Source organism: Hylobates moloch, unplaced genomic scaffold (assembly GCF_009828535.3).
Source record: "Hylobates moloch isolate HMO894 unplaced genomic scaffold, HMol_V3 SCAFFOLD_6, whole genome shotgun sequence".
NCBI classification, from domain to species: domain Eukaryota; kingdom Metazoa; phylum Chordata; class Mammalia; order Primates; family Hylobatidae; genus Hylobates; species Hylobates moloch.
Genome location: NW_026652281.1, coordinates 145,320,436 through 145,347,968, shown reverse-complemented (window position 1 = coordinate 145,347,968; position 27,533 = coordinate 145,320,436). Strand labels below are relative to the sequence as shown.

Below are 27,533 nucleotides of genomic sequence, written 5' to 3'. Positions count from 1 at the left end.
TTGTTTCTCTATACAAAGCATAAACTGGTGAGATGGCCCCAGCCTGCTTGCTGAAAGTTAGCCCTTTGGGGCCCTGGTCTCTTTGGATCTCACTCTCTCTCTCCCCTTCCCTCTACCTACCTACCTACCAACCATCCATCTATCCATTCATCCTCCCATCCACACACCCATCCATCCATTCACCCACCCATCCACCTACCCATCTATTTATCCATCCATCCATCCATCCATCCATCCATCCATCCATCCATCCATCCCATCCATCCATCCATCCATCCATCCATCCATCCATCCATCCATCCACCCACCCAGCCAGCCATCCATCCAGTCAGCCATCCTTCCAGCCATCCACCCAGCCATCCAGCCATCCTGATTTCCTTGCTCATTTCCCTGAGGACAGGGACTTTATCTTGCTTCCCACTGTGTCTCTAGTATTTAGTACATTTTAGATACTGTACAAATATTTGTTGAATGGGTGAATGGATGGAGGGAGAGAGACTCTTATTCCACCAATTTCTTTTTCTTTTCTTTTCATTTCTTTTTGTGAGATGGGTTCTCACTCTGCGCCTAGGCTGGAGTGCAGTGGCATAATCATAGCTCACTCTAGCCTCCAACTCCTGAGCTCAAGAGATTCTCCCTGCTTAGCCCCCTGGGTAGTTTGGACCACAGGCATGTGCCACCACATGCAGCTAATTGATTTCACCAATTTCTCACTTATCACAGAGAAGTAGATAATCTGCCTTTCTTGGCCTCTCCTTTCATTCTATTCTCCAAAATTCTTATGTCCTTATGACATTTGTTCATAGCCTTCCTTCAGCCTTGAGCTCACTTCTGCCACCCAAGGTCCCATGAATTCATCAGGCCCATTTTGACATGAGCCCTTCTGTATTATGCCAATCTTGAAAATCTGAATTAATCTGCACACACACACACACACACACACACACACACACACACACACACACACCTTGAGAGAACGGTATTTGTCTTATTCACCATTGAATCCCCAGAACCTAGCACAGTGCCACTTTATAAATGCATTTTGATAAACAACTGAACAGACACCTATATCATAGCAAAGACTTAATTCTGCTTTGGATTATCGTTGGTTATTTGTATATGTCTCTCACCAGATGAGCCTCTGGAGGTCAGGAACTGGGTTACAGTCATCTCGATACTTACGCTCACTCATTGCTTCTCTCTAGTAATGACAATGTTAATAACACAAGCAGATACCATTTCATGAACATCCACTCTCTAGTTGCCAGGCACTAGACTATAACTACACAAGTTCATTTACTTTTTTTTTTTTTTTTTTGAGACAGGGTCTTGCTCTGTCGCCTAGGCTGGGTGGAGTGCAGTGGCATGATCTCAGCTCACTGCAACCTCCGCTTTCCTGAGTTCAAGTGATTCTCTTGGCTCAGCCTCCTGAGTAGCTGGGCCTACAGGCATGTACCACCACACCTGGCTAATTTTTGTATTTTTAGTAGAGATGGGGTTTCACTCTCTTGGCCAGGCTGGTCTCGAACTCTTGACCTCAAGGGATCCATCTGCCTCAGCCTCTCAAAGTGCTGGGATTACGTGGGTGGCGTGAGCCACCATGCCCAGCTGTGTTCATTTACTTGTCATGTCACTCTGTGGGATGGTTTTATCAGTGCCTTTCACAGGGAAGGAAACTATAGTTCAGAGAGATTGGACAACTAGCCCAAGGTCCTTTGGCTTATAAATAGAAGAGAGAGAATTTGAACCAGGTATTTCTGACACCAGAGCCCTATTCTCTCCCCGCTTCTTACTGCTTTCCTCTGTTGGGGTAGGAAGGGCTCTTATAAAGTTATTTCAACTGACTGGACATGAAAGTGGTTGGGACATCTTCAAACAGTCCTCATGACTGCTCTGTACTGCCGTCTCTCTACTTTTCTAGACTCTGTAGTGCTGCCAACTGCACTGCCTGGGCTTTATGGCCCATGGGCTTCTCCTACCATAAGATGGGAGACCTTCCTCCCAAGTTCCCCACAGCAACAACCACCCTGGAGGGAACCACTGCCCCCTTTGGTGGCAGAATCCTCACCTGTCACGTAGTTCTTCAAATCTAGCTCACTGCTGAGAGGATTGTTGCTCTTGAACATATACAGATTAAAGGGGGCCGGCTCCTTGCCCACGTTTTTCCACATGGTATAGTCTGGAGAGGTCCATCGTCCTGCCAGCACATCATAATCACGCTGAGTGAAGTGGACCAGCTTGGTCAGGGGGTCATAGAGTCCCCCATGGAAGCCAATGACCATCTGGAAGTCAGGGTTGGAGTCATAATAAATCTCCCCATAGGCCGTGTACTGCAGCTGTTTGATCATGAGGCCGTTGATGCTGAACACAGCCAGAGGAGTCCCTGTGTTATCAGAGGCAACGTAGTACTCCTCCCCACTGCTGCTCTCCATGGCAAAGAGGTGGCCCTGGAGGTCGTAGTACAGTGAGGTAATCTCCGAGTTGGAGTGATTGTAGACATGGGTGATGCGTGTCGGGTTGTGGAGGTCAGAGTAGAAGTACTGCAGGTGGTGGCCCAGGTTGGTCTTGTAGGAAGCCCGCCGTCCTACGCCATCATAGCGGTACTGGACACTCCACCCGCTGGCTTTGTTGTAGGCTCTTGTTAGGAGGCCCTTGGAATTGTATTCAAAGATGTCAGACCCTCTCTGGCACAGATAGCCATCGTCGTCAATTTTGTACTGCACATCCCCGAGTCTGGTTATCCGATCCCGGAGGTCATAGCGCAAGGGCATGAGGCGCACACTGTTGCCTGGGTTCAGTAAGTGGAGATTCCCATTAAGGTCATAGCTGTAGCGCCAGGTCGGGCGGTCATTGACGGCCACGCTCTGGAGCTGCCCGTCCCCATCGTAGTCATAGGTGTACTTCGTGGTATTGGCATAGGGCCCCAGTTTTAGCTCCCTCTTGATCACCCTGCCCATGCTGTCATATTGCACCGTCATCCAGTACATGAGGGACCGGAACATCTCATACTGGACCTCCTTGATCCGCCCATGGGTGTCGAAGTGTTTGCTGAGGGTCATCACGGCAGTGGTGATAATCTGGTTGATGTCATAATAGATGACTCCAAACTTACCAAAGTGTTCCACCTTGCCAGAAATCTCATCATAGCGGTAGAGATCAACGGGGAGGGGAGTCTCACTTATGACGGGCTTGATGCTTGCGATGCGGAAGCTGTTGTCATGATAGGTGTAGTCAAACCTGGCATTGACCATGCCTTCCTCGGAGAACCTGTAGATCTGCTTGTCCACCAGGGGGCCAATCTTCCGGTACCTGATGGTGCAGGAGAAGCCCCCACTTTGGAGGTTGACCATCTTCAAGACACCGGTGGTCTCGTCATACCCGAAGGTGACGGCGGTACTGTCGTAGACAATCTCTGATAACTTGGAGAGTTTCCCATACTTGTAGAACACCTGGCGTCCGGTGCCCAAAAAGGAGGTCTTCAGGATGCGGCCGTCATCACTGTAGTCGAAGATGACCGAAGCATTGCTTTCAGGCGGGTTGTAAATGTTGCGGATGTAGCCGATGGAGGTGTGTGTGGACATGCTGTGCCGAGCCACGCTGGGCATGGTGACGGCAAGGAGGCGGTCGGAGGAGTCATACTCAAATATGTACTGACGTTGGCTCTGAAGCAGGAGGACCATGGACTGCAGAAAGGAAAGGGGAACAGAACATATCAGTTGGCTTTTGAGGACCAAGCATTCAAACAGACAGAATTTAGTCCATTTCCCCAAATGTCAACTCAAAAGTCATGAAAGATGGGAAGCTTAGACCAGATTAAACAGATTTATTTCACTGGACATGCCAATTCTGATGGATCATGGTGGTTGCCTAGACCAGTGCGTCCCAAATTTAATGTGCATGCAAAATACTCAGGATCTTGTAAAAAGGCAGAGTCTAATTTGGTAGATGTGGGGTGGGGCCTGAGAATCTGCATTTTGTAACAAGCTCCCTGCAAATGCCGATGTTGCTTGGACGATACTTTAAGAATTGAGGGCTTAGACAGCTGAAGTGAGAGGCATGAGGTTTACCTCCACACTCAATAACAAGGAACCCCAAGATTGCTTAGAAATGACTGCCACTGGGTCCAGCAGGGGAGCTGTGTGAAACACATACCCTGATTAAATCTAAAAAAGAGAAAACACATCCTGCATTTTTTTTTTTTTTTTTTTTAAACAGAGTCTCACTCCATCACCCAGGCTGGAGTGCAGTGGTGCAATCTCAGCTCACTGCAACCTACTCCACCTCCTGGGTTCAAGCGATTCTCTTGTCTCAGCCTCCTGAGTAGCTGGAATTACAGGCATGCACCACCACGCCTGGCTAATTTTCGTATTTTTAGTAGAGACGGGGTTTCACCATGTTGGCCAGGCTGGTCTCCAACTCCTGACCTCAAGTGATCAGCCCGCCTCGGCCTCCCAAAGTGCTGGGATTACAGATGTGAGTCATTGCGCCCGGCCACATCCTGCATTTTGAAGCTACTGCAAAGATGAAATAACCTAGAATCACTGATTCTTTAGGGAAAAAAATGACTTCAATTAGAGGCAATTGGGAGATTCCTGCTCCCCTGGTCAATCATTCCTGTATTTCAGGCATAACGAGGACAGCATTCAGGAAGGACCAAGGGGACAGCAGTTCTGTCTTGCAGAGGGGTAACAGCTCTGTCTGCAAGTCACCACTGTAATGAGTTGGTGACAAAGGAAGGAATGGACCTGCACCAAGGGGAGTCTAGGTGAGAGGCCCAGGCTGAGCAAGCCCCTGTCTAATGACTACATGGCCAGGGCAGCCTTCAAAAGTCTTGATACGTGCCCGAAGGGACCTTTTTTTTTTTTATACCGCCACTCCAACCTGACCTTTTTCCAGCATGAAGACCTGAATTTGGCTCTTTCAGACACAGGGAATCATGTAGAGAGAATTCATGGGCTGTTTCAGCCAAAAGGCCAAGTAGGAGAGGGTTGCTCTGTGTGCTTGAATTTTAGGCAAAATTCCCCACCCTGACAGCTTAATTTAGGGCAAGGCAGAAATGAATCACTGTATTTCCAATTCATACGTAATGATGAGCCGCGCTGCCAGTGGGATGATTCTGTCTGCTTCAACAGCACTTTTTTCTTTTTTGGAATAGAATCGGACAATTTGTCCTTTTTGCCATTACTGAGCGTCTAGCACCCCCGCCCCCTACCCCAGTGGTAATAGTGCTGAGCTATGAGTAACATTTGCCTTCAGATTTTCTTCCCCCTTTGAGGGTGGGAGCAGGAGGGAAGTCCTTGTAGAGTCGAAATAAAGATGTTAAGATGTCTCATGGCAAAGCGTATCAGGCTAGCTTATAAGAGCAGCAGAAATGGCCAGGTGCAGTGGCTCATAGCTGTAATCCCAGCACTTTCGGAGGCTGAGGTGGGCGATCACCTGAGGTCAGGAGTTCGAGACCAGCCTGGCCAATGTGGGGAAACCCGTCTCTACTAAAAATACAAAATTAGCTGGGCATGGTGGCACGTGCCTGTAGTCACAGCTACCCAGGAGGCTGAGGCAGAGAATTGCTTGAACCTGGGAGGCAGAGGTTGCAGTGAGCCAAGATCATGCCACCGCACTCCAGCCTGGGCAACAGAGCAAGTCTCTATCTCAAAAAAAAAAAAAAAAAAAAAAAAGCCGGAATAACAGAAATAACAGAAAGCCCTTGCTGTCAGGGCAGCATGTTCACCTACCTTGTCAAGGTAGGAGTAGCTCCACACTTTCCCGTCAGCGAACATGCGGGACACGATGCGGCCTTGCTTGTCGATGTCTGTCCTCTCGCTCATGGCCCCTCGCTGAAGCCCAGCCAGACGCCCATTGAAGAAGTACGACACGTTGACAGCTGCCAGCCCGCTGCTGGGCAGCCAGAGGAAGGGGCGGCCCACCTGGTCATAAATGATCCTCAGGGTGAACTTCCGGTGGTCATCATAGATCTTTTCAGTCCGAATATTTCGATCATAGTCAATGGACAAGAGGTTTCTTCCATGGACCTAGGAAAACACAACAGGCCTGGTTTGAAAGACATCACCCAGGCATGCCGGCTCAGGCTTCTGTGGAGGACGTGGCTGGCGTGGCCAGGGCTTAAGTGTTCACTGGAGGAAGAAATAACCCCAAAGTTAGAGTAGTGCTTTCTAAGCTCCTTATCATGGCACAGATAGAAAATGGCAATATTTGGCCGGGCGTGGTGGCTCACACCTGTAATCCTAGCACTTTGGGAGGCTGAAGTGGGTGGATCACCTGAGGTCAGGAGTTCAAGACCAGCCTGGCCAACATGGTGAAACCCCGTCTCTACTAAAAATATAAAAATTAGCTGGCATGGTGGCATACACCTGTAGTTCCAGCTACTGGGGAGGCTGAGGCAGGAGAATCACTTGAACCCGGGAGGTGGAGCTGGCAATGAGCTGAAATTGTGCCATGCACTCCAGCCTGGGTGACAGAGTGAGACTCTTTCTAAAAAAAAAAAAAAACCCAAGAAAAAAATAAAGGAAAAGAAAATGGTAGTATTTGTATGGTGCAATAGAATATAAAAATAAGGCAGCTTATGGACAGAGATGGCTGACCTGGGCATGGCTGTGATGGACACTTGGGTAGGCTGTGCACTGCATAATTACAAAGGGTGCCATAGGATCGTGGAAAGTGTGAATGGTGAAAATTGTGCAGTGCGCAAATTATACAGCAATATACAACAGACTTGAACCCTGGAGTTTTGCCTGGGCTGCCTGGCCACCCTGGGGGCAAGAGAGTTTGCATATTTGCACACTTGTAACTCTTTTTGGCACATCATTAGCTGAGAAGCTAATGATCTTTAAGAACAGGTGCCATAATTTCTTATGAAATCTTAAGTAAAGTTACCTAGAAGACTGTAGAACAGGGCTTAGAAATCCATATTATACAAAGATTTGGGAATACGAAGCCTCATTCCTATGTGAACTTCTTTCCTTCTAATATCTAGAGAAAAATCTTGTCACTGTCAAGAATGCGAGACATCAGTGGGGAGGCCCCAGCAGGGCTAGGGGATTTCCAACAAAGGGATGAACTGATTTACTTAGATTTGAAAGGAATAGGGGAACACGTCAGACATAATTTAATATTTATTTAGAAGTTGATCTGATCAGAGAAGAAAGCCTATCCCAGAAGGCAGAGCTGGGAGACTAGACTCTAGTGAGGGGCAAAGGAGAGGGACTTCTGAGATTCAGCTAGCCCTGAGTGGGTGGCTGGAAGTGAATGAAATGAGCCAGACTCAGCCCAGGCTCTCACAGCTTCACTGACTGCAAATCCAGATATCCCTGGGGTGGCTGCTGAAGGCAAGGGACGATGTAAACAGGCGGGAGGAAGAGACTCGAGAGATGTCTGGTACCTCCTCACTTTACCCTCATAATTCAACAGCACTTACTGGTAACAATGATGGTAGTGATGGTGGTAATGATAGTAATAATAACTTTTATTTATTTTTTTTTTTGAGATAGAGTCTCACTCTGTTGCCCAGGCTGGAGTGCAGTGGTGCGATCTCAGCTCACTGCAACCTCTGCCTCCCAGGTTCAAGCGATTCTCCTGCCTCCGCCTCCCTCCTGAGTAGTTGGGATTACAGGCATGTGCCATCATGCCAGGCTAATTTTTGTATTTTTAGTAGAGACGAGGTTTCACCATGTTGGACAGGCTGGTCTTGAACTCCTGACCTCAGGTGATCCACCCACCTTGTCCTCCCAAAGTTCTAGGATTACAGGTGTGAGCCACCACGCCCAGCTGATAGTAATGATGACTTTAATATATGCTGAAGACTAGTATATACAGGCATTGTGTTAGGCATTTTGCATCCATTGAGTTGTTGCTCACAAAGACCATTTGACAAATGAAGAAATAGCTTCAAACAGAGTGGTTACAAAACTTGCTCAAGGTCACACAGCAGTGAAGTGATTGGATTGGTCTGGAACTTAGGCCTTCAGACTTTAACCAGTTAACTTCTTATACACTTCACCAACTTTACTGCTTTCTATATTGTATGTCCACTGAGTGCCCTGAAATGTGTCAAATGATGAACAGACTGTGAAGCATTTTCACAGCCCTTGAAAGCTCCACATTGCAGCTTTGGGGGTGTGGGGGGGTGGGACAAGGAATAATTCTAATACCACAGACACTTGCATTTTGGGAAACAGCTTTGTGCCCAGGTAATGAAACACATTTTGCAGCTTCCTTCAGAGATAGGGGTGGCCAACAAGATGTAAGTGGTTGTTGTTGGCTGGTCTTCTGGGAAATATTCTTAAAGGAAATTGACTCAGCTGAGAGCTAGGCAATCTTTAATTCTTCCCTTTCCTCCTTTTCCAGGGTGAAATATGTATGTGATGGCTGGAGCTCCAGCATTTACCTTGTGACTATGAGGTGACTTTGGGGCTGGAGACCTCCAGGATGATGGCCTATCCAGGGAAAAAGAGTCTAGATCTCTGTTGATCTAGGTGTCTTCAATGTTCATCCATACAGCCAAGGATTGCTTTCCCTAAGCTCTTTTCAGATCATAGGAAAATAGTAAGTGTAAATCCTGTTTAAACCCTTGCTATTGCTAATCTCTGTTACTAGCAGTGGAAACAAATCTAAATTGATACAAGCCCCTGATACTTTGGCAGGTGCTATGCTAGGTACTTTACATACCTGATCCCATTTTCACTCTCATGACATAGAAACTATCTTACATAAGAGCAACTGAGGTCTACAGGAGTCCCATAACTAGACAAGTGGCAGAAGTGGAATTTGAACCCAGGACTACAGATTCTCCAAACCATTCCTGTTTCTATAACGTTGTCTCAGAGAGAGGATAGAATATTTATCATAGGACAATTAGAAAAGAGAATGCGTAGGCCAAGTGTGTGTGGCTAACGTCTGTAATTTCAACATTTTAGAGGGCCTAGATGGGCGGATCACCTGAGTGAGGAGTTTGAGACCAGCCTGGCCCACATGGTGAAACCCTGTCTCTACTAAAAAAAAAAAAAACATTAGCCAAACATGGAAGCATGGTGGCGTGTGTCTGTAATCCCAGCTACCCAAAAGGCTGAGGCAGGAGAATTATTTGAACCCAGGAGGTGGAGGTTGCAGTGAGCCGAGATCATGTCACTGCACTCCACCCTGGGGGACAGAGTGAGACTGTTTCAAAAAAAAAAAAAAGAACAAAAAGAAAAAGAAAAGAGAATGCATCAAAGCACGGGGAAAGGAATAAAGTTGGTGAGTTCTTGGGATTATAAGGAACCCTAACTTCAAGTGAAAGGGTCCTATCAACAACTTCCAGCAACTGGGAATAGTCAAGAAGGCAAAGGCTGAGTAGTAGGATTTTTTTTTTTTTTTTTAAAACAGGTCCAAAAGTTAATGCCATCTGAATTATTGGGGACTGGAGTCATTATTTTCAGAGCAAAACACACAGTGGAGGTCAGAAAGATAGATTATCTCCTCTGCCAACAGAAGCTTGGTCACATTGGGTTGATTCATCTGGGACAACTGTGGAAAGCCACCATCATTCTTAAACTTATGGGTTTCAGATTTTGGTTCAAGAACCTCTCCAACATTTTGTTAGGCAGAATGAATGATGCAACAATGAGGAAGGATTTCCAGGGTTTTTGGAGGCAACTACTGGGGACTTCCCATCGTGCCTACTTATTTCCATCCCCTTGGCCATCCTTAGTTTTTCCTCCTTCCCTTTCCTTTATTTTTTTTTTTTTCTTTTTGCTCATATCATAGGGCCCCAGTGCATTTATTAATTATTGAACGTTGAGTGTCAGCTAATGCCAGGCTTGGTGTCTGCTCTGGTATACAAGGAAGAAAAACCACAGCAATAGCAACATGTTGAGCGCTTACACAGGCTGAGTGTCGTTCTCAGCATTGCCCTTGTTTTGTCTAATTTACACAACAACACTCGCAGGCAGGCACTGTTATCATCCCCATTTTGCACACAAGATGTAGATGGGTTTAAGTGACTTGCTCAAGTGTAGATAAATACTAAGTGGTAGAGCCAGGATCCCCATACAGAGCTTGCTGTCTTAACCTCCAGGCTGTACACCTCTAGGATTGAGGGGTGTTGGACCACAGGCTTTCCATCAAGCGTGCAATTCTAAACCACATGGGACACTCTCTTAAAGCTCTGCTGCTTGGCTGGCTCCACGCCTGCTGAATCGGCTCCTCAGGGAATAGGGGTTTGGATCTTGTTGATTTTTTTTTTTTTTTTTTTGAGACAGAGTCTCGCTCTGTCATCCAGGCTGGAGTGCAGTGGCATGATCTCGGCTCACTGCAACCTCTGCCCCCCGGGTTCAAGTGATGCTCATGTCTCTGCCTCCCGAGTAGCTGGGACTACAGAGGTGCACCACCATGCCTGGCTAATTTTTATATTTTTTTAGTAGAGACGGGGTTTCACCATGTTGGTCAGGCTGGTCTCGAACTCCTGACCTCAAGTGATATGCCTGCCTCAGTCTCTCGAAGTGCTGGGATTACAGACATGAGCCACCGTGCCCAACTGGGGATTTTTGATTTTTAAAAGCTCCCTGGGTGATTCTGATGTGTACTCTTGGTTAAAATACACTCAGTGTGATATAAGGCCTTATCTTTAGTTACCTGGGAAAGACCAATGGGAAAATCACATATATAACCAAAATATAATCATATGTGTGTATAGATGTATACATGTGTGCATAATATACTGTAATATGTAATCATGGGAAAGACCACCATGTACACAATATATATGATCACGACTATCATAATAATGATGATATTAGTGTGTGAGGGTGCTTAGATTACAGAAAGAACCCTGAACATTCCTGATCTCATAAGCTAAGCAGGATCAGGCCTGGTTAGTGCTTGGATGGGATTACAAAAGAACTAAATACTGGGTAAACAAAGAAGAGGCGTCCCTAACCTCTGACTGCCACCCTGGGATGTGCTGCTGTTACTTAGAGCTGAGAGGCCTCTGACCATTGACTCAGGTGCACCAACTATAAAAAAGTAATGATAGGTGCTAGCCATTAGCCATGGATAACTTAGGGTGGGTTTTTACTTGCAAATTTACCATATCCCTGGGACAATGGGATTTTTTGATAGCACAGGTTTGAGTTAACTTTGAAATGTGAAAATTTCTATTAAAATGCCCAATCCTTCTAATAATTAAATCTGAAAAATTCACTGGAAGGTGAGCCAAGGAGTTCAGGCCAGTTGTGTAATCTAATCAAATTTCTTTAATTATGAGGGTGCCATTTATAAAGGGGGGTGCCCCAGCTGTGGGTGCGAGATGCTGGAGGGTCCAACAGGCACGATCGGCCGTTTGAGGATACCTGCCCCCCAGTTTAGAGCATGTGGGAGCTTTAATTTAGCTGCAATGTTCTCTTATTCTGAATTAAATTACCCAGCTAGCAATATTTAAATTAACCTTGAGGCTTCCTGGAGAACATAAAAGTTATTTTGAATTATTTTCACTGCCGGGATCAGCACGATTCCCTTCCCAGTCGGCTTGGTAGGAATTCAGTGATAGAGAAACCAATTTTTAAATTAATACAATTTTGTGTTTGTAAGGAAGCCATTATTTTTAATTATCGGGCATTTTCCTCAGCCTGGCTTCCCCAGTTAATAAAACTCAGGCTATTTAGCATGCTTTTTTATTTTTGCAGAGGGCAGACTTTGGGAAGTGGTTTCCCCTGCAGAATATCCCCCCCAAAACGTTTTGATCTCACCAAGCATATGCCTGTCACAAGGAAGCTCATAAAAAACCCAGAGAAAAGGAAACGCTGTCGTCAAAACGGCCCTGCTGGGCCTATAACCGGTGACTCTAACTTAGCTCCAGGCGCAATGACGGGAGCTAGTGATTTGAGAAACATGAGGGAGGAAATTACACTGGGCTGGATCCCCTCCAGGAAATGGAATTGTAACACAGCAGGAGAGATTTCAGTTAGACGTATAGAAGAACCCTTTGCCCATCCTGCTTGGAGTATGGGAAACCCAAAAAAGATTAGTGAGGCGGGTCACGAGAGTCTCCCTGTCTGGCGACGTTTAAAAGCAGAAGAGTTTGCCTTGGAGAGTTTAGTTATTTACCTACCCAGAGGTAAAGCCTGGCCTAGAGGACACCTTCATTTTCTTTCTGGGTCAGTCCTCTGGGATTATTTTATTTTATATTTTATTTTATTTTATTTATTTCTTTGAGATGGTGTCTTGCTCTGTCTCCCAGGCTGGAGTGCAGTGGCGCGATCTGGGCTCACTACAAGCTCCGCCTTCCGGGTTCACGCCATTCTCCTGCCTCAGCCTCCTGAGTAGCTGGGACTACAGGCGCCCGCCACCACTCCCGGCTACTTTTTTTTGTATTTTTTTTAGTAGAGACAGGGTTTCACCGTGTTAGCCAAGATGGTCTCCATCTCCTGACCTTGTGATGTGCCTGCCTCGGCCTCTCAAAGTGCTGGGATTACAGGCATGAGCCACCGCGCCCGGCCTGGGATTTTAAAAGTAGCTATCCCCAGCTCCCATACAAAAGTAGCTATCCCCACCTCCCATACAGACTCAGTGCTACATTGGGATCAGTGCTTGTGGAGACAAAACAACTTGCTATAAATTTAATATTAGCTTAAATAATGCATCATTAGAAGGGTGAGCCTCTGCAAACACATTAAATAATGTATTCCCCAAGCAAACATTATGTTTGGGTGACTTGCTGTTTTGGATGGGGGTCAGGTGGAAAGGTGGAAAGAGCCGAGTCTGAGTGGCGGTTTTGACACTCGTCAGTGTCACTGATTAGCTTTGCCATACCAAAACCATACCTTCACCATTCATGTCTCAGTTTCCTCGTCTGTAATGGCCTGGGAACTGGTGAGTCAGGACTTTATCTTATTTTTCTTAGTGTCTCTATTTTGTTTTGGAAAGTGCTTGGTGCTCAATGAACATTAGTGAATAAGCAGACTGAATCAGACTGGGTACAAGAACCCTGCTAACTCTGATGATCTAAAGTTCCAACATGGAAAATCAAGAGCAGAAAATATGATTAGGCTGGGCATGGTGGCTCACACCTATAATCCCAGCACTTTGGGAGGCTGAGGCGGGTGGATCGCTTGAGGTCAGGAGTTCAAGACCAGCCTGGTCAACATGATGAAACCGCGTCTTTACTTAAAAAACACAAAAATTAGCTGGGCATGGTGGTGCATGCCTGTAGTCCCAGCTACTTGGGAGGCTGAGGCAGGAAAATGGCTTGAACTCGGGAGGTGGAGGTTGCAGTGATCCGAGATTGTGCCACTGCACTCCAGCCTGGGTGACAGAGCAAGGCTCTGTCTCAAAAAAAAAAAAAAATATATATATATATACACATACATATATATGATTAGGACATCTGTGGTCTCCAAATATCTGAAAAGCTTCATTCAAAAGACGTATTAGAGTCATTCTGGAAGGCCCCTGGGACCTGGAATTCATAGGCAGAGGTGGGAGGGAGCAGATTTTTATTATGTCAGTGGAAAATCCCATTCGTTCATTCATTCTTTCATTCAATATTTACTGAGCACCTACTATGTGTTTGTTACTGGGACTGTCACTTAAGATAGAACAAGACAGTTATGACCCCTGCCCTAGAGGGGCAGGCCACAGGCCAGAGCGGGGATAACGACAGGTGAGCCAACAACAAAAACCATTTTTAGCGTGGTAATGGCAGTAGACATGGGGAAGGAGCTGTGGCAATGAGGAAGGACGTGGAGCCAGACCTGGGACTGATGAGGGTGATTTCCCAGAGAAAGCGCTGCTTGTTGGGGGCCTGGGTATGAGTAAGGCTTGGACAGGGGAGGGTGGGAGAAGAGTCAGGGAGAATATTGCAGGTGGGGAGGGTCAGCACATAAAAGCACAGGGGATGAGCAAGGGCCTTGCACAGGCAGAGCATGGCTGTTTTCAGGTGATGCTGTGAGTATTCTAGTGCAGATGGGTGGTCCATTTGTAGGGATGTAATGAGAAGGGGCAGAGGGTGTCTGGTATGGAGGCTCAGTCCAGATGACCGGAGTAAGCTATGTTTGTTATCCTTTGACCTGAACTTCCAGGAGTCACGTATGTTGTGTATTTCCTAGTGTCCAAGAAGGAGGCTCCCCATGAGGGCTCATTTGCATGTACCAGGTGGATAATCTGCAGAAGACGTCTGTATTTCTAAGATCCTTAAAAGGGCCAACAAGATAAGGCTGTACCCCTTGACCTTACCCTCAGCTGGTTTACTCCAGCCACACTGGAGCGCTCCTTCTGTTCAGGATACAAGCAGAAGTCTCTTCTGCCTCAGGGCCTTTTGCACATGCTACGGCTTCAGCATAGAGGCTTTTCCCCCCACTCCATGCCTGGGAAATTCCTACCTACTCTTCATTCAGTTCTCAGTTCAAATGTCATTTTCTCGGAGACGCCTTAACCTATATCATATATTCCGTATTATCTGCACCCTACATTTTTCCCAAAGCACCCATCACAATTTCTTTTTTTTTTTTCTTTGAGGCAGAGTCTCACTCACCCAGGCTGGAGTGCAGTGGTGCCATCTCGGCTTACTGCAACCTCTGTCTAGCATGTTCAAGTGATTCTATTGCCTCGGCCTCTGAAGTAGCTGGGATTATAGGCGCGCAGCACCACACCTGGATAAAATTTTTGTATTTTTAGTAGAGATGGGGTTTCGCCATGTTGGCTAGGCTGATCTTGAACTTCTGACCTCAGGTCATCCACCCGTCTGGGCCTCCCAAAGTGCTGGGATTACAGGCGTGAGCCACCGTACCCGGCCCACAATTTCTGTATATTGTTTGTGCATTTATTTGATGATGATTTGCTTCTCCTTGCTAAGGTGTAACAGGTAAAGGCATAAGCTCCATTAGGGTTTTTCCACTTTTCCACATGATCATCCCAAACAGAAGCCACCCAAAAGTAATGTTTGCTTGGGGAATACACTATTTAATCTGTTTGCAGAGGCTTGCCCTTCTAATTATGTGTTATTTAAGCTAATATTAAATTTATCTCAAGTTCTGTCTGCACAAGTGCTGCTCACCATGTAAGGTGAAATCTTTTGTTCACTAATGTACACTCAGTGCCTAGCATAGTGCCAAGAACACAGGAGGTGTTTGAAATATAAAATATTAGTCACGTGAAGAATGAATGCATTGTGGCAGGAAGGCGCTGTGAAAATTCAGGCTTTCATAATGACTTGCGTGTGTTAACAGACCTGCTTGTGTGGGCTCCACGCAGAACTGAGTTCATGTGTGTGTGTTCACATGCACATAGGCAAGCCCATCCCCCCACCTCACTCCTCTGTCACTGTGATTTGCCACATAAGTAAAAGTAACACATGCCAACACGTAATTGCAATGTCATATTAATTATATGGGAGCCAAAACAAAATTACTAACTCCCACTTCTTCTTGGAATACTAATAACACTAATACCAATATCATGATGGAAGATTATCTTGGAAGCAATTTTTCTTTTGTTCTGCTACCTACACATGTAGCTGTTTCTTGCTTCTGCAATCTCTATGTAAATCATAATCAGGAAGAAATATCCTAGAGCGTGGTTATATGCTTTCCTTTACAAAGAAAGAGAATCATCCTGCACAAGATCCACTTTAGGAAAGAGTAGAAGTTTTAAATCTTAACAGAAGGGGTTGATTTTAGTTCTCTCTTCCAAAAGCCTAGAAAAAAAGGCTTGTCGGGGTGGGAGGCAATAGAGCCTCAAGAGATCCTCAGGACCAGGAGTTTTGCCTTATGATTAGGCTTTGGAGGGGTGGAGGATGTGGACTATATTTGGGATATTTATATTTTAACCTTGTATCTCTTTCTTTCTTTTTTGGGTACGGCACCTCTTTTCTCTAGGGCTTCCCTGTCTAGGTGCTTTTACTGAGATGTCTATTATAAGATACAGGTACGGTCATGTGACCTGTGCCTGCCTGACTCATCGCGGATCCCCAGCTCCCTGACCAGTGATTGGCCCAGGAATGTGAACTCCCTCTGCCAGGTCAGTCTTTCTTCCATGAGTTATTTTATGAAAAATAGAAATGCTGAGGGAGATACCTTCCTTCTTCCTCTGGGTTCACTTAGCTGTGATGATGTAAGCCTGGAGTCAACTTTGGCTAAGTCTGCCTGACCACCCCCAACCCCCGCAATGTGAAGAGGACATTAGTCTACCGTAGGAGAAAATCAGGTCAACTGCCGAGAGAGAAACCCTGCCAGGGGATGGAAGGGGGCTGTGAGAAAGAGAGAGAGAGAGAGATGTCCATCTGATATGGTTTGGCTGTGTCCCCACCCAAATCTTGATTTGAATTGTATCTCCCAAAATTCCCATGTGTTGGGAGGGACCCAGGGGAAGGTAATTGAATCCTGGGGGCCGACCTTTCCTGTGCTATTCTAGTGATAGTGAATAAATGTCATGAGGTCTGATGGGCTTATCAGGAGTTTCCGCTTTTGCTTCTTCCTCATTTTCTCTTGATGCCGTCATGTAAGAAGTGCCTTCCGCCGTGATTCTGAGGCCTCCCCAGCCACGTGGAACTGTAAGTCCAATTAAACTTCTTTTTCTTCCCAGTCTTGGGTATGTCTTTATCAGCAGCATGAAAACAGACTAATACACCATTTAATGACATCTTGGAGTCTCTGAGGCCAGCTTCTCCCTTGTGGTGGCCCTGTTAGGTGAGACAGCGCCTACCCTTTTAAGTTAGTCTGAGTGCACTCCCTGTCTCTTGCAGTGGAAGGATTCCAGACAGGTGTAGGGGCAATGTATTTGTGACTTTATACCCACTTCGGTGGGGGAGCATTTACGCATTAAGAAGGAGCCTATAGAAGGCACAGTTATTACATCTTCCTTTGTCACCTGTTGTCTGAGTACCCACCACATGGCACTTGTCACCAGGGATACAGGGGCGACCTGGTCCCTGCACTTATGGAGCTCACAGATGCCATGATGTAACTGCTTCTTTTTTTTTTTTTTTTTTTTTTTTTTGAGATGATGGAGTCTCGCTCTGCCACCAGACTGGAGTGCAGTGGCACGATCTTGGCTCACGGCAACCTCCGACTCCCTGGTTCAAGTGATTCTTCTCCTGCCTCAGCTTCCTGAGTAGCTGGGATTACAGGCATGCGCCACCACGCCCAGCTGATTTTTGTATTTTTTAGTAGAGATGGGGTTTCACCATTTTGTTCAGGAGGGTCTCGATCTCCTGACCTCGTGATCCACCCGCCTCGGCCTCCCAAAGTGCTGGGATTACAGGCGTGAGACGGCACGCCCGGCCTGCTTCATGTTTTTGCAAGGCCAGAGTGAGTGAAGAAAGGAATGGAGGACAATGCGGGCAGGAGGGGGAGGACGCTTTCAAAGGAGATTCTTTGAGGAGTTCTTGGGAGGCATAATGAAAATCTTCCCTGCACTGAATTGGGGCAGGAATGAAGGGACTAACACTCCATTCCAAAGCTTTTGGTGAAAGGATGTGGTCCCGATCCATCCATCCGCCATCATCATACATTTCCCCAGGCTGTAAGGTAAGAGCCACTGATACTTTCCTCCACTAAGACATGCCTCCGTCTGGAGGACTGGGGGAAGAAAGGCTACCTAGGTGGGTTGGAATTTCACTGGGCACTGTTCTATCGTGATGGCTTCACTGAGATTGTGGGTCTTCTCTAAACTCCAGGAATGTTCAGAGCCTTGGGCCCTTACACCCCTCAGCAGACCAGGCTCCCAGGAGCTTGCCAGTCCCGGGGAAGTTCAGGCCATTTGCTTCATGCATGATACCTACACATTCTCTCCAAATCCCTGCTCTCCACATGGGGAGCAGTGATTACATGGTGCTGGTTCAGTGGCTGCATTTCAAAGTTCATTTAGTTTCTTCCGCATTCCAAGAGGCAGGGCTGGGGCCACCAGACTGTTTCTTACATCTCTGGCTTGGGTTTCAGCTCTTAGCCACTCGCCCACAGAGCGTGGACGGCCACCCAGCCTGCCTGGTTTACATGATCATGGGGAGAGTCTGTCAAAAGGTGAGCATGACACAGCAACCCTGCTAGTTGCCCAATCCTCGTGTGCTAGACCTCTCTCAAATCTCTCCCCCTACCTTTTTTCTTTCCTCGCTGCTAGTGATTTAGTTTCTTGTTTGGACTAATGCAGCACCCTCCTTACTGTCCCTCTCCTCCTATCTATCTTGTCCCCTTCTCACCTGTCTTCCTCCATACCTGAGGAAGTCAGAGAGATCTTTCTTTCTTTTTTGCTCTGTTGCCCAGGCTGGAGTACAGGGCATGATCAAAACTCACTGCAGCCTCAAACTCCTGGGCTCAAGGGATCCTCCTGCCTTGGCCTCCCAAAGTGCTAGGATTATAGGCATGAGCTACTGTGCTGGGCCATGGTTGGCTATTTAAATTTTGTTGTTGTTGGTGTTGTAGAGACAGGGTTTTGCTATATTGCCTGGGCTGGTCTCGAACTCTTAGGCTAAAATGATCCTCCTACTTTGGCCTCCCAAAGTGTTGGGAAAACAGGCATGAGCCACTGTGCCCAGGCTGGAGAGAGCTTTCTAATGCTACACCTCCCAGCACATCACTCTGCTAATGAAGTCCAGGCAGGGCTCAGCATTGCCCTCAGGATAAACGTTAGCCTGGCACCATGTTCCTTTCCATGTGCAGTCTCTGGCTGCATCTTCTTTTTCTACCCCACTCTCTAACACATCCACTGCCACACTGAATTAGTTTTCTGAAATGCCATTCCCTTTTTGGCCTCTTGGCCTTTCCACAGGCGACATTCTTTGTCCTGTCACCTCTGTTCCCTATCTCTGCCTGGCTGATTCTTACTACTCTTCAGAACTGATTCCAGCTCCTCTGTGAAGCCCTTCCTGATCTCCTGTCAAACGGGAGACCTGATCACTCTGCTACATGCTTACCAAGTCTTTGTTCATCTTCTTCTTCTTAGGCACTCAGAAAAGACATTTTCCAGGCTTCCCTGAGGTTCAGTTGAGGTTCCCTGACAGTGTTCTCACCAGAGTGGGTGGAAGTGAGGCCTGCCATGTCCAGGCCTGCTCATTAAGCTTTCGTGAATCACCCAAGCTCTCTTCCCTTGCTGCAGCAACTGCACAGGCCCTGTGCTTAAGATGGCAGGATGGCAAGACAGAGCAACTGGAGCAAGTCCTCATTAAGAAGAGCCGCCCGATGCATTTGGACCGTGATATGTTATGCCCATGAGATTTCAGGGTTCACGTGCTACCTGGCCGTGGCCTATCCTCTTCCAGCGGATACAGTTAAGTATCCCTTTCGGCCTGTATTATAGCTTACATCACACTACTCATATTGTCTTCTCCATGAGACTGTTAGCTGCTCGGTGCCACTCAGTTTTCTTTCTCTCTCTAGAGTCTACTTGTTCCGTGGTACTGACTGTAGTGTTGGCACCTAGTAAACATCTTTTGACTAAATGAAGACTTTCATGCCCTCATGTGACAGTGGAGCAGGGATGAAAAGACACAGCAAGACTAAGATAGGGAGAGAAGAGCCCATCTTGCCGTTGGTGAGACAGCCTGCTAGCCTTATGGGGCCAATGGGTACCTTCGGCTTAGGGGCTGCAAACTCCCTGCCATGGGCTCATGAAACATCTGATGAAATGGCCACTCCCCAGTTCCCTCAATCCACATCACACCCAACCTTTCCCTTATACCTACCTTCTTCCAACTGCTCTCCTGCGATTTCCAGAAGTTGCTTTTATTTCATTCACTAAACAGTTTATGAACTGAATTAAAATAAATGAGATGCAAATAAATTCCAGGCTTTCTCCCTCATTTTCAAATTACATTTTCAGTCCACTCAACCTGTTATAATCTCATAGTGATTTTCATTTAAGAGAGCTAAATGGATATGTGATTGTTGTTACAGGAACTAACACCAGACAATTAAATGTTGAGGTGTTGATAGATAAAGCTGTGTTTTGATTTGCATAAACACGATGCCAGCAAATCTAACCCTGGCAGAAATTCAGTTATAAGACTTGTGTGCCTAACTTGGGCTAATTACCACAAGTACCATTATTAAAGAGTTTTAATATTCAGAGTTGGGATTATAGCCACTTTATTTTAGGGCCACATTTATCTTTATTTTGAAAACTTAGTCAAAATGCATAACTGATTTATCAGAGGAAAGGGACGATTACTACTTATAATCAACTTCTACAGTGCAGCATATTAAAAATCAATTACACAGCCCTGAAATCCAGTCATTAAGGATTTAACTACTAATCTCATTCCATTTTTGTCTTTAGGAAGATACTGCAGTTTGTAACTTTGCAGATACCAGCAGAGGAAGAAAAACATGGGAGACTGCTAATAACCTAACGTGGAGACTTAAACTTCAGCCAGACAAAGGCAGAATCTTAATATGGAGGGGCCTGGCTCTGCAGGGAGGTCACCTGGGCTGGCTGGATTTCAATCCAGTTACACAGCAAAAGTTATGACCCAAGCTTTGCCGATGCTGAGCCTTCTACTCTCAGGGATTCCAAAGCATTTGATAAATTCTTTGTTCCATTGTTTACTGACTTCCTAGTGCTTGTCTTGTTCTGCAGTTATTTTTATTTATTAGTTTTTACTTATGATCTGCCCCTCTCTCCCATCTCCCCGCAACCTGAAGGTAAGGTGCAGGAAGTTAGGGCCTTTGCTTTGTATGCCATTACATTCCCCTCCCCAGGGAAGGGGTTAGCATGGTGGTAGGAACTGTTCCCTCTTGATGACAGATAAGTGACTGGGGCAGAATCCACTTCTGCTGAGATGATCTGGATGACCATGGATAAGCAGGAAGGCGTGTGACATACTGGCAAGTGAGTCAGACAGAAAGAGAGACCTGGGATTGAGTCCTGGCATTGCCCTTTCTAGCTATTGTGTCCTTGGACAGGTCATTTAGCTTCCCTGAGTCTGTTTTCTCATCTGAAAAATGAAGGTAGTAATAATTATCCTCATGGGGCTATTGAAAAAGTTAAAATAATACAAGCAAAGCATTTAACATAGGGTTTACATTATAATAATCCTCAATTAATGTTATATATTGGTTTTAAAAAGATGTCACGTGGGGCAAGTTGCCTGGTCTGGGAAAACTAGGGTTGGCTAAAACTCCCCACTGAGGTTCAGTTGTTACTTGCTCTTGGGAAATCTTCCCTGAACCTCTCAGGCTGAGTGGCATCCCTCTGGGATCCCATCAGATCCTGCATGTACCTCTGTCTGTCTTTTCACTTAACCTGTGATCATCCTGTGTCTGCATATTTTATCAGACCCTTGATTTCTTGAGTGCAAAGAACATAGTTTAAAATTTTTGTTCTTCCAGTACTTGCTTAGCAAATTACTCAGCACATAGTAGGCACGAACACCAATTCATTGGTTGAATTGGCCAGACAGTGCAAACTGAGGAAGAAGACCAAAGCTGTCTCTGGTTACAGCATAATGTAAATCCCCATAGCAGGAAATGGCCGCCTTTTTCAGACCTAGGAAATGGAGAACGTTTTTCCCAAGGTATGAGTCCCAAAGGGGGATGGATTCTACCTTCTGAGCGAAGAGTTTGCCTTTTCCAGGGAATAAAGGAGTATTAGAGGCTTTGAAGCTGGGAAACTTTCTCAGCTCTGTGAGGAAAGGGTGTATCCCCTCCCACTCTGTGGTAACAGATTGGGTGGAATCACTTACCCGGAGCTTCCTGCCAAAGATGGTGACTTTGCCTTTAATCTGTTCCTTTCTTAGGCGCCACTCAATGGAGTTTAAGCCATTCTCCATAGGCAGGGAGATGTTGCAGCGTCCAATGGTGGGGGTGATGGTGCCTGCTAGGACATGGGGCTCGCTGTGGAAGCTGACACCCATCCCATTAGCATACATCACCCTCAGGGTACCATTATTACAGAGCTGGTAGCTGTTCCGAACTTGATCTGGAAAAATGTAAGTGGGGGTAGGGATAGGGAAATAAATTATCCACTCTATTAGTCAGAAGAGAATAGAACCCCTTTTTTTTTTTATAGGTTTCCATGGTACTTTGCAGCCATCAGTCGAAGGCTGCCTTCAATTAGCACACATACCATGTGAAGGTAAGTAGCAGAGATACTACTGATCCACGTAAAGAAAAACATAATATGTGGCACTCCAGAAATAATTATGCCGTGATGTTTCTTTTACTCACTGAAGACTATTAATAGCATGTTTAAACATTTAAAGATGTCTATTGCCTACACAATTTGTGTCAATCAAATTCCCGAAGCTTAACATATATATTTTAGCTTATACCAAAAAAAAAAAAAAAAAAAAAGAAAGGCAAATGACTTCAATTTTTTCGCCCTTTTGCCGGCCATCTAACCCAAGGTTGCTGGTCTAGCCACAGGTCAGATCCACTACAAATCAACGCCCAGGATTCTTCAAGAAAATGGAGAGAAGAAGTCAATCTTCCCCATCCTCATGCTTTTACTGCTGACTGCATCTGATACCAGCCCCACTCAAGAGAACTCTGAAGAGACTCAAATACGTCAGGGAGATGGAGCCAGTGGGTGCTGATAATGTGTTTATCTTCCCCAGTGGAAACTACACGAGTCAATCAGACTTCTGACCTTTTCCTTTATCGAAAAGTTACAGGAAGGAAATGTGAGTCAGAGACTCCTTTTACAGATACACTGATTCCTGATTGTCTGGGCAAAGGAGCTGGCCTGGGCTGGCCTCTGAGAAGTCAGCTTTTGGGGCAGTGAGCAAGTGTGTACCTGTCGCTCCTGCGACTCCAGCTGTCACGCAGAAGGACAGAATCTACATCATTAATCATTTGGCAGAGCAGAAATAGAGTCATTGAAACAGGCTCTGCTGTGGGATAATAGTCCAGAAATGTCACCATTTATCTAGTGAGAGGACACTTTTATCCTCTGACAACGGGCTAGCCCACCGACATTATATCTTAATTAAAAGAAAAATTAATCGGGACAATTCATTTTCTTGCCAGCCCCAGTGCTTGCCCTGGACTGCAAAACACGTCTAATAGCAACAATAACCACAGGGTGGGCAGAGACCTTTGAGATCTCAGTCTCGGAGAGAGAATGTTAAAGAGCTCCAGTCCCAGGGCAACCAACTCATCAAACAAATGCTTAAAAGAGAGAATCAGGATGGAACAAGAAAATATGAAATCTAGTGGTGGGCCAGGAGAATAAATAGCCTTTGAGAAGATAACTATGTGTTTTGGGTTGGTGAGGAGAGGTGGTGGTGATGGAAGGGTAAGAGGTAGGGAGAGAGTATATTGGGGGGGGGGGGGGGGGGGAAATGGACATTTTCAGATAACTATGTAGACAGTTCAAATATCTAGGCATTTGGTTGGGTATAGATGACATTCTGCTGTATCTGATTAAGTCATTTTCTACAAGATTGACCTCTTATAGTTTGCTGTGGACACTTGAATAAAACAGAAAGCTTCAGGGTACGCTGGGTCTCTGGTAAGTCCTCCCAGGCTGGATAACTCATATGTTGGGCTTGGCTGGGTTCTGGGTCTGTCGGTGAGTTTGGGGGTAGGATGGTATGGGTGGAGGCTCACCTTGTACTACTGTGTAGGAGGCCTCTACTGAAGAGAGGTTGGTGATGACAGTGACGTCATCATCACGGTTGGAGTTCTCAATGTCAATGGTAATAGATTTCTCCATTTCCCGGTGCAGACTTGTTACCACCCCCGTGGGGCGCGTCACGTTGGTCAGGCGGCCTTCATGGTCATAGCTGGGGGGAGAGAAACCCTGGTTAGCAGCAGTCATTGGGGCTGAAAAGTGTTCCCAAGACTCACAGGGCCAGAGAAAGAGAGAGCTGGAAAGGTGGGTTGGCTGGGTGGCGCATCTCACTGAGGCCCCTTGTCACAGTCAAAACCCTATTATGCCCTGAGAAACAGTGGCGATGCTTTCTTTTACCCGCTGATGTAACTGACTTCAGCTCCTGCAAAACATTTCACCTGGTCTCAGGCTTCCTCTAGTTAGTTAGAGAGAACAGCCACTTGCGAGCTTCTCTTGCTTCTCTGTTTCATTTTTTTATTTATTTTTATTTTTTTTTTGAGATGGAGTCTCACTCTGTCCCAGGCTGGGGTGCAGTGGCACAATCTCTGCTCACTGCAACCTCCACCTCCTGGGTTCAAGCAATTCTCCTGCCTCAGCCTCTCGAGTAGCTGGGATTACAGGCATGCACCACTATGCCTGGCCAATTTTTGTATTTTTTGTAGAGATGGGGTTTTGCCATGTTGGCCAGGCTGGTCTCGAACTCCTGACCTCAGGTGATCCACCTGCCTTGGCCTCCCAAAGTGCTGGAATTACAGGCGTGAGCCACGCACTTGGCCCTCTCTTGTTTTTTAATTTAGGTGTTCTACAAAGCCATCAAATTAATATTCCCCAAATATCAGTTTCACCATGTCAGTTCTCTGCTGAACAAACCACACTCTTTTCCCATTGGTTGCTAAATCAAATAAAAATCTGGCATTTGAGACCATCCATGCCTCGAATCTTCTACTGGAGCCCAACCTTGTCTCACTTGTCACCTCCTAGGCCTCTGGACAATCAGCCTGTGCCAAATGCCACCTGCACATGTTGGCTCAGCATAGAAGGCCTGGCTGCATGGAACCTGTTCTTTGGTCCCCACCGAACCACCATGGCTCCAGTTCCCAAGCAGCCTTCTTAGACAGTTTCCCAATGACTCCCTTACCATCAGTTGTCATTAGCACCCAAGTCTAGGGACACCAGTGATCATGCCCTACTGCCTGCAAATGGCCTGACACTGGGGCCTTCTTCTTTATGTGTCATCTTTCCTCTCTTCTCATACTGTGGAGTTTTCTCCCACATCACCTTTAGCAAGAAGCCTTGTTCTACTTGGTACAGCCTTTCCCCATCTTGGAAGATCCACTGTACTCTAAGAGCTGGGCCCTTCTCACACCTAGGAAAGGAAAGCAGGCTCGTTCCTAGGTCTGCATGTAGAGGCCTTCGAGCTCTCCCAGATGAGTTTTGTTACTGGAGGAGGAAGGGGAGGAAGAAGGCGGAGCTATGAAGACATTTTGCTTGGAGGGTGGAAAAGAAGGAAAAGTGGCTCAACTCCTGGGGGTTACTCCCTTTGGACCGGGGAGAGGGAAAAAGCTGGCAGGGTCTGAGGGATGGGAACTGGAGCTTGTGCAGCATGTGGGGATGGGGGGGTCCTCAGAGAAGGATCCCTGTGGGGAGGGCCTGTGAGCAGTGGAAAGGATCGCTGTGGCCTGTTGGACGTTGTTGCTTAGGGCTTAGGATGACAACAGCAAAGACAGAGAGCACTCAGGAAATGTTTTTGGAATAAAGAATTGCAGACCTGGCTCAGGCTTTCAGGGATCTGAGAACCTTTGCTTCTGGGAAGAACCAGAAGCAGTGAAGCTCTGCAGAAATGTGAAAGCTGAGAGCGCAATCACATTAAGCTGGACACCGGGCTGCGAAAAGGTGTTGGGGGAGAGAGGAGGGAGATCTTGGAGCAGGAATGTCTGTGAGCTCAGGATCCACCCCTATCACTTGCCCAGGGCCCCAGGCAGGGGGTGGCGCAGACCATGCACTCCCTGGAAAGCCCTGGTGTTGTAATCAGGGATGGGGACTTGGGTCTGCTACATCAATAGGGCTCCTCTGTGCTTTCTTACCTGCGAAAGAAACCACTTCTCAGGCAGGGGGACAAAAGTGCTATTTACAATAGTGACAAATTAGAACAACCTAGATGTTCCTTGATGGGAGATTCATTAAATAACTGATGATCTATCCATAAGGTAGAAACCTATGAAGCCATCAAGATTGACAACATGGGTTTCTATTTATTGGCATAGACAAATCTACACATGTTGAGTGGAAGAGTGGGGTACAAAATATACTCCCTTGACAGTAGCTTTTTTTTTCAGGGAGGGATAAAAAATATCAGTATCTATATGGAGCAGAAATTCTCTCAAAATACAGACATTTGAATGTTAATGGGTTTTGCTGTATGAAATTTTGACGAATCTTCATTTTCTTCTTTGCATTTTTGCATAATTTAGAAATTACTTGTAATCAGCCGGACATGGTGGCTTGTGCCTGTAATCAATCCCAGCACTTTGGGAGGCTGAGGCGGGTGGATCATGAGGTGAGGAGACTGAGACCATCTTGGCCAACATGGTGAAACCCCGTCTCTACTAAAAATACAAAAATTAGCTGGGCGCAGTGGCGCGTGCCTGTAGTCCCAGCACTCGGGAGGCTGAGGCAGGAGAATCGCTTGAACCTGGGAGGTGGAGGCTGCAGTGAGCTGAGACTGTGCCACTGCACTTCAACCCGGCGACAGAGGAAGACTCCGTCTCCAAAAAAAAGAACTTGTAATCAATACATTCATGTTTAATAAACAGAAACAAAAGGTATTTAAAACACCAGAAGACAAAGCAATTCTAAGTATTTGGGTACGGGGTGTCTAGTGCAGTACTCAGTAACAGACAGTTTCTCCTCCTGCTGACAAGTACATTCTCTGGGACCAGGGCAAGGATTTTAATTCCAATCCACTGTAGTTTGGGGACACGTACAATGCACAGGCTGCTGAGTTTCCTTATGAGAGAAGTAGGAGGAACTGGAGTTTCTACTTTAGGGAGCAGAGCTTTAGGGTAGGGACTAGAATCTCATGGGCCAAAGGGAGAAAAACAGATTTTAACTTTTAAGAAGATTCGGCTGCCTCCAGCTCTACTTACTTCCCCCAAGGAGCGTCTTCAGATGTAGGTCTTTTTGCAAATGACTCTGCATATAGGAGTGAAGCGCTGTAAATTCCAGCAATGGGATCTCAATGCCAACCCAATGGAACTGGCCCAGCCTTGGCTGGAGTGGGGCTGGAGGCTGCCTTTGAATTATGTAGTCAATAAATATTCATCAAGCGCCTGTGATGTGCCAAACACAGTTCAAGGCACTGGAGATATGGCTGGGAAGAAAATGGAGCAAAATTCTTGCACTCATGCTAGCTGAAGAGGGCAAAACTAAACCAAGATAGAAAACAGACAGCATGTCAGATGGTGAGTAATAGGTGCTAAGGACTAAAATAAAAAAGGGAGAGAGTGGAGAAAGAGAGAGTATAGAGAGTAGAGAGTGTAATTTTAAGGACAATACTGTTCTTTTCAGGAATACAGATGCATCTTCCCTAGTCTGGGAACTTAGCAGGCATAATAGGGTTTCCAAAGGGCCTTCCTTATCAGCTCCATTTCTGCCCAGCTCTTCACTTCCCAGGACAATGAAGAGAGAGAGGCAACTCTTAAATGGGCCCATTCCAGCCTTCATGAATTGCATGGCAGCTTATTCTGTAAAATCACTCTTGAACCCCACACCATCGGAAGTCAACTTCCATCTTTTCCTTTGATCTGACATTTGCCCCTTCCCCAGTTGCTGGATTGGGAGAAGGAGTTGAACATGACTAAAGAGGCTCTTTATCATTTCTGTCTTCTGGAGGGCCTCTTTTTAAGGGTGATGTGTTTTTCTGTCCCTCTGAGCCCCAAGTTTGCTAAGGCAGCCTCTGCTCCTGCAGGGGATGGGAGACCAGCAGGCAGCACTGGGAGGTG

At 46.3% G+C, this 27,533-nt stretch overlaps 1 protein-coding gene and 2 long non-coding RNA genes across 8 annotated transcripts in view; 2 read left to right on the top strand and 1 right to left on the bottom strand.

Annotated features, from left to right (window-relative positions):
- TENM2 (teneurin transmembrane protein 2) overlaps nt 1-27,533 on the bottom strand; it is a 1,386,931-nt gene that overhangs the window by 16,305 nt on the left and 1,343,093 nt on the right. For all 6 annotated transcript variants that reach the window (XM_032158572.2, XM_032158571.2, XM_058440114.1 and 3 more), the window contains 4 exons: nt 23,529-23,704; nt 21,662-21,897; nt 5,733-6,029; nt 2,069-3,683 (listed from right to left, as the gene is read on the bottom strand). In XM_032158572.2, the coding sequence (XP_032014463.1) occupies nt 2,069-3,683; nt 5,733-6,029; nt 21,662-21,897; nt 23,529-23,704 (2,324 nt within the window). The remainder of the gene's footprint in view (nt 1-2,068; nt 3,684-5,732; nt 6,030-21,661; nt 21,898-23,528; nt 23,705-27,533) is intronic.
- LOC116471819 (uncharacterized) lies at nt 8,368-20,478 on the top strand. Its single transcript, XR_004248882.2, has 7 exons — nt 8,368-8,559; nt 15,864-16,005; nt 16,491-16,537; nt 17,925-18,005; nt 19,078-19,248; nt 19,359-19,512; nt 20,257-20,478. It is a non-coding gene; the product is annotated as an uncharacterized LOC116471819 (long non-coding RNA).
- LOC116471820 (uncharacterized) lies at nt 21,784-23,131 on the top strand. The gene is made up of 3 exons (XR_004248883.2): nt 21,784-21,907; nt 21,988-22,053; nt 22,338-23,131. It is a non-coding gene; the product is annotated as an uncharacterized LOC116471820 (long non-coding RNA).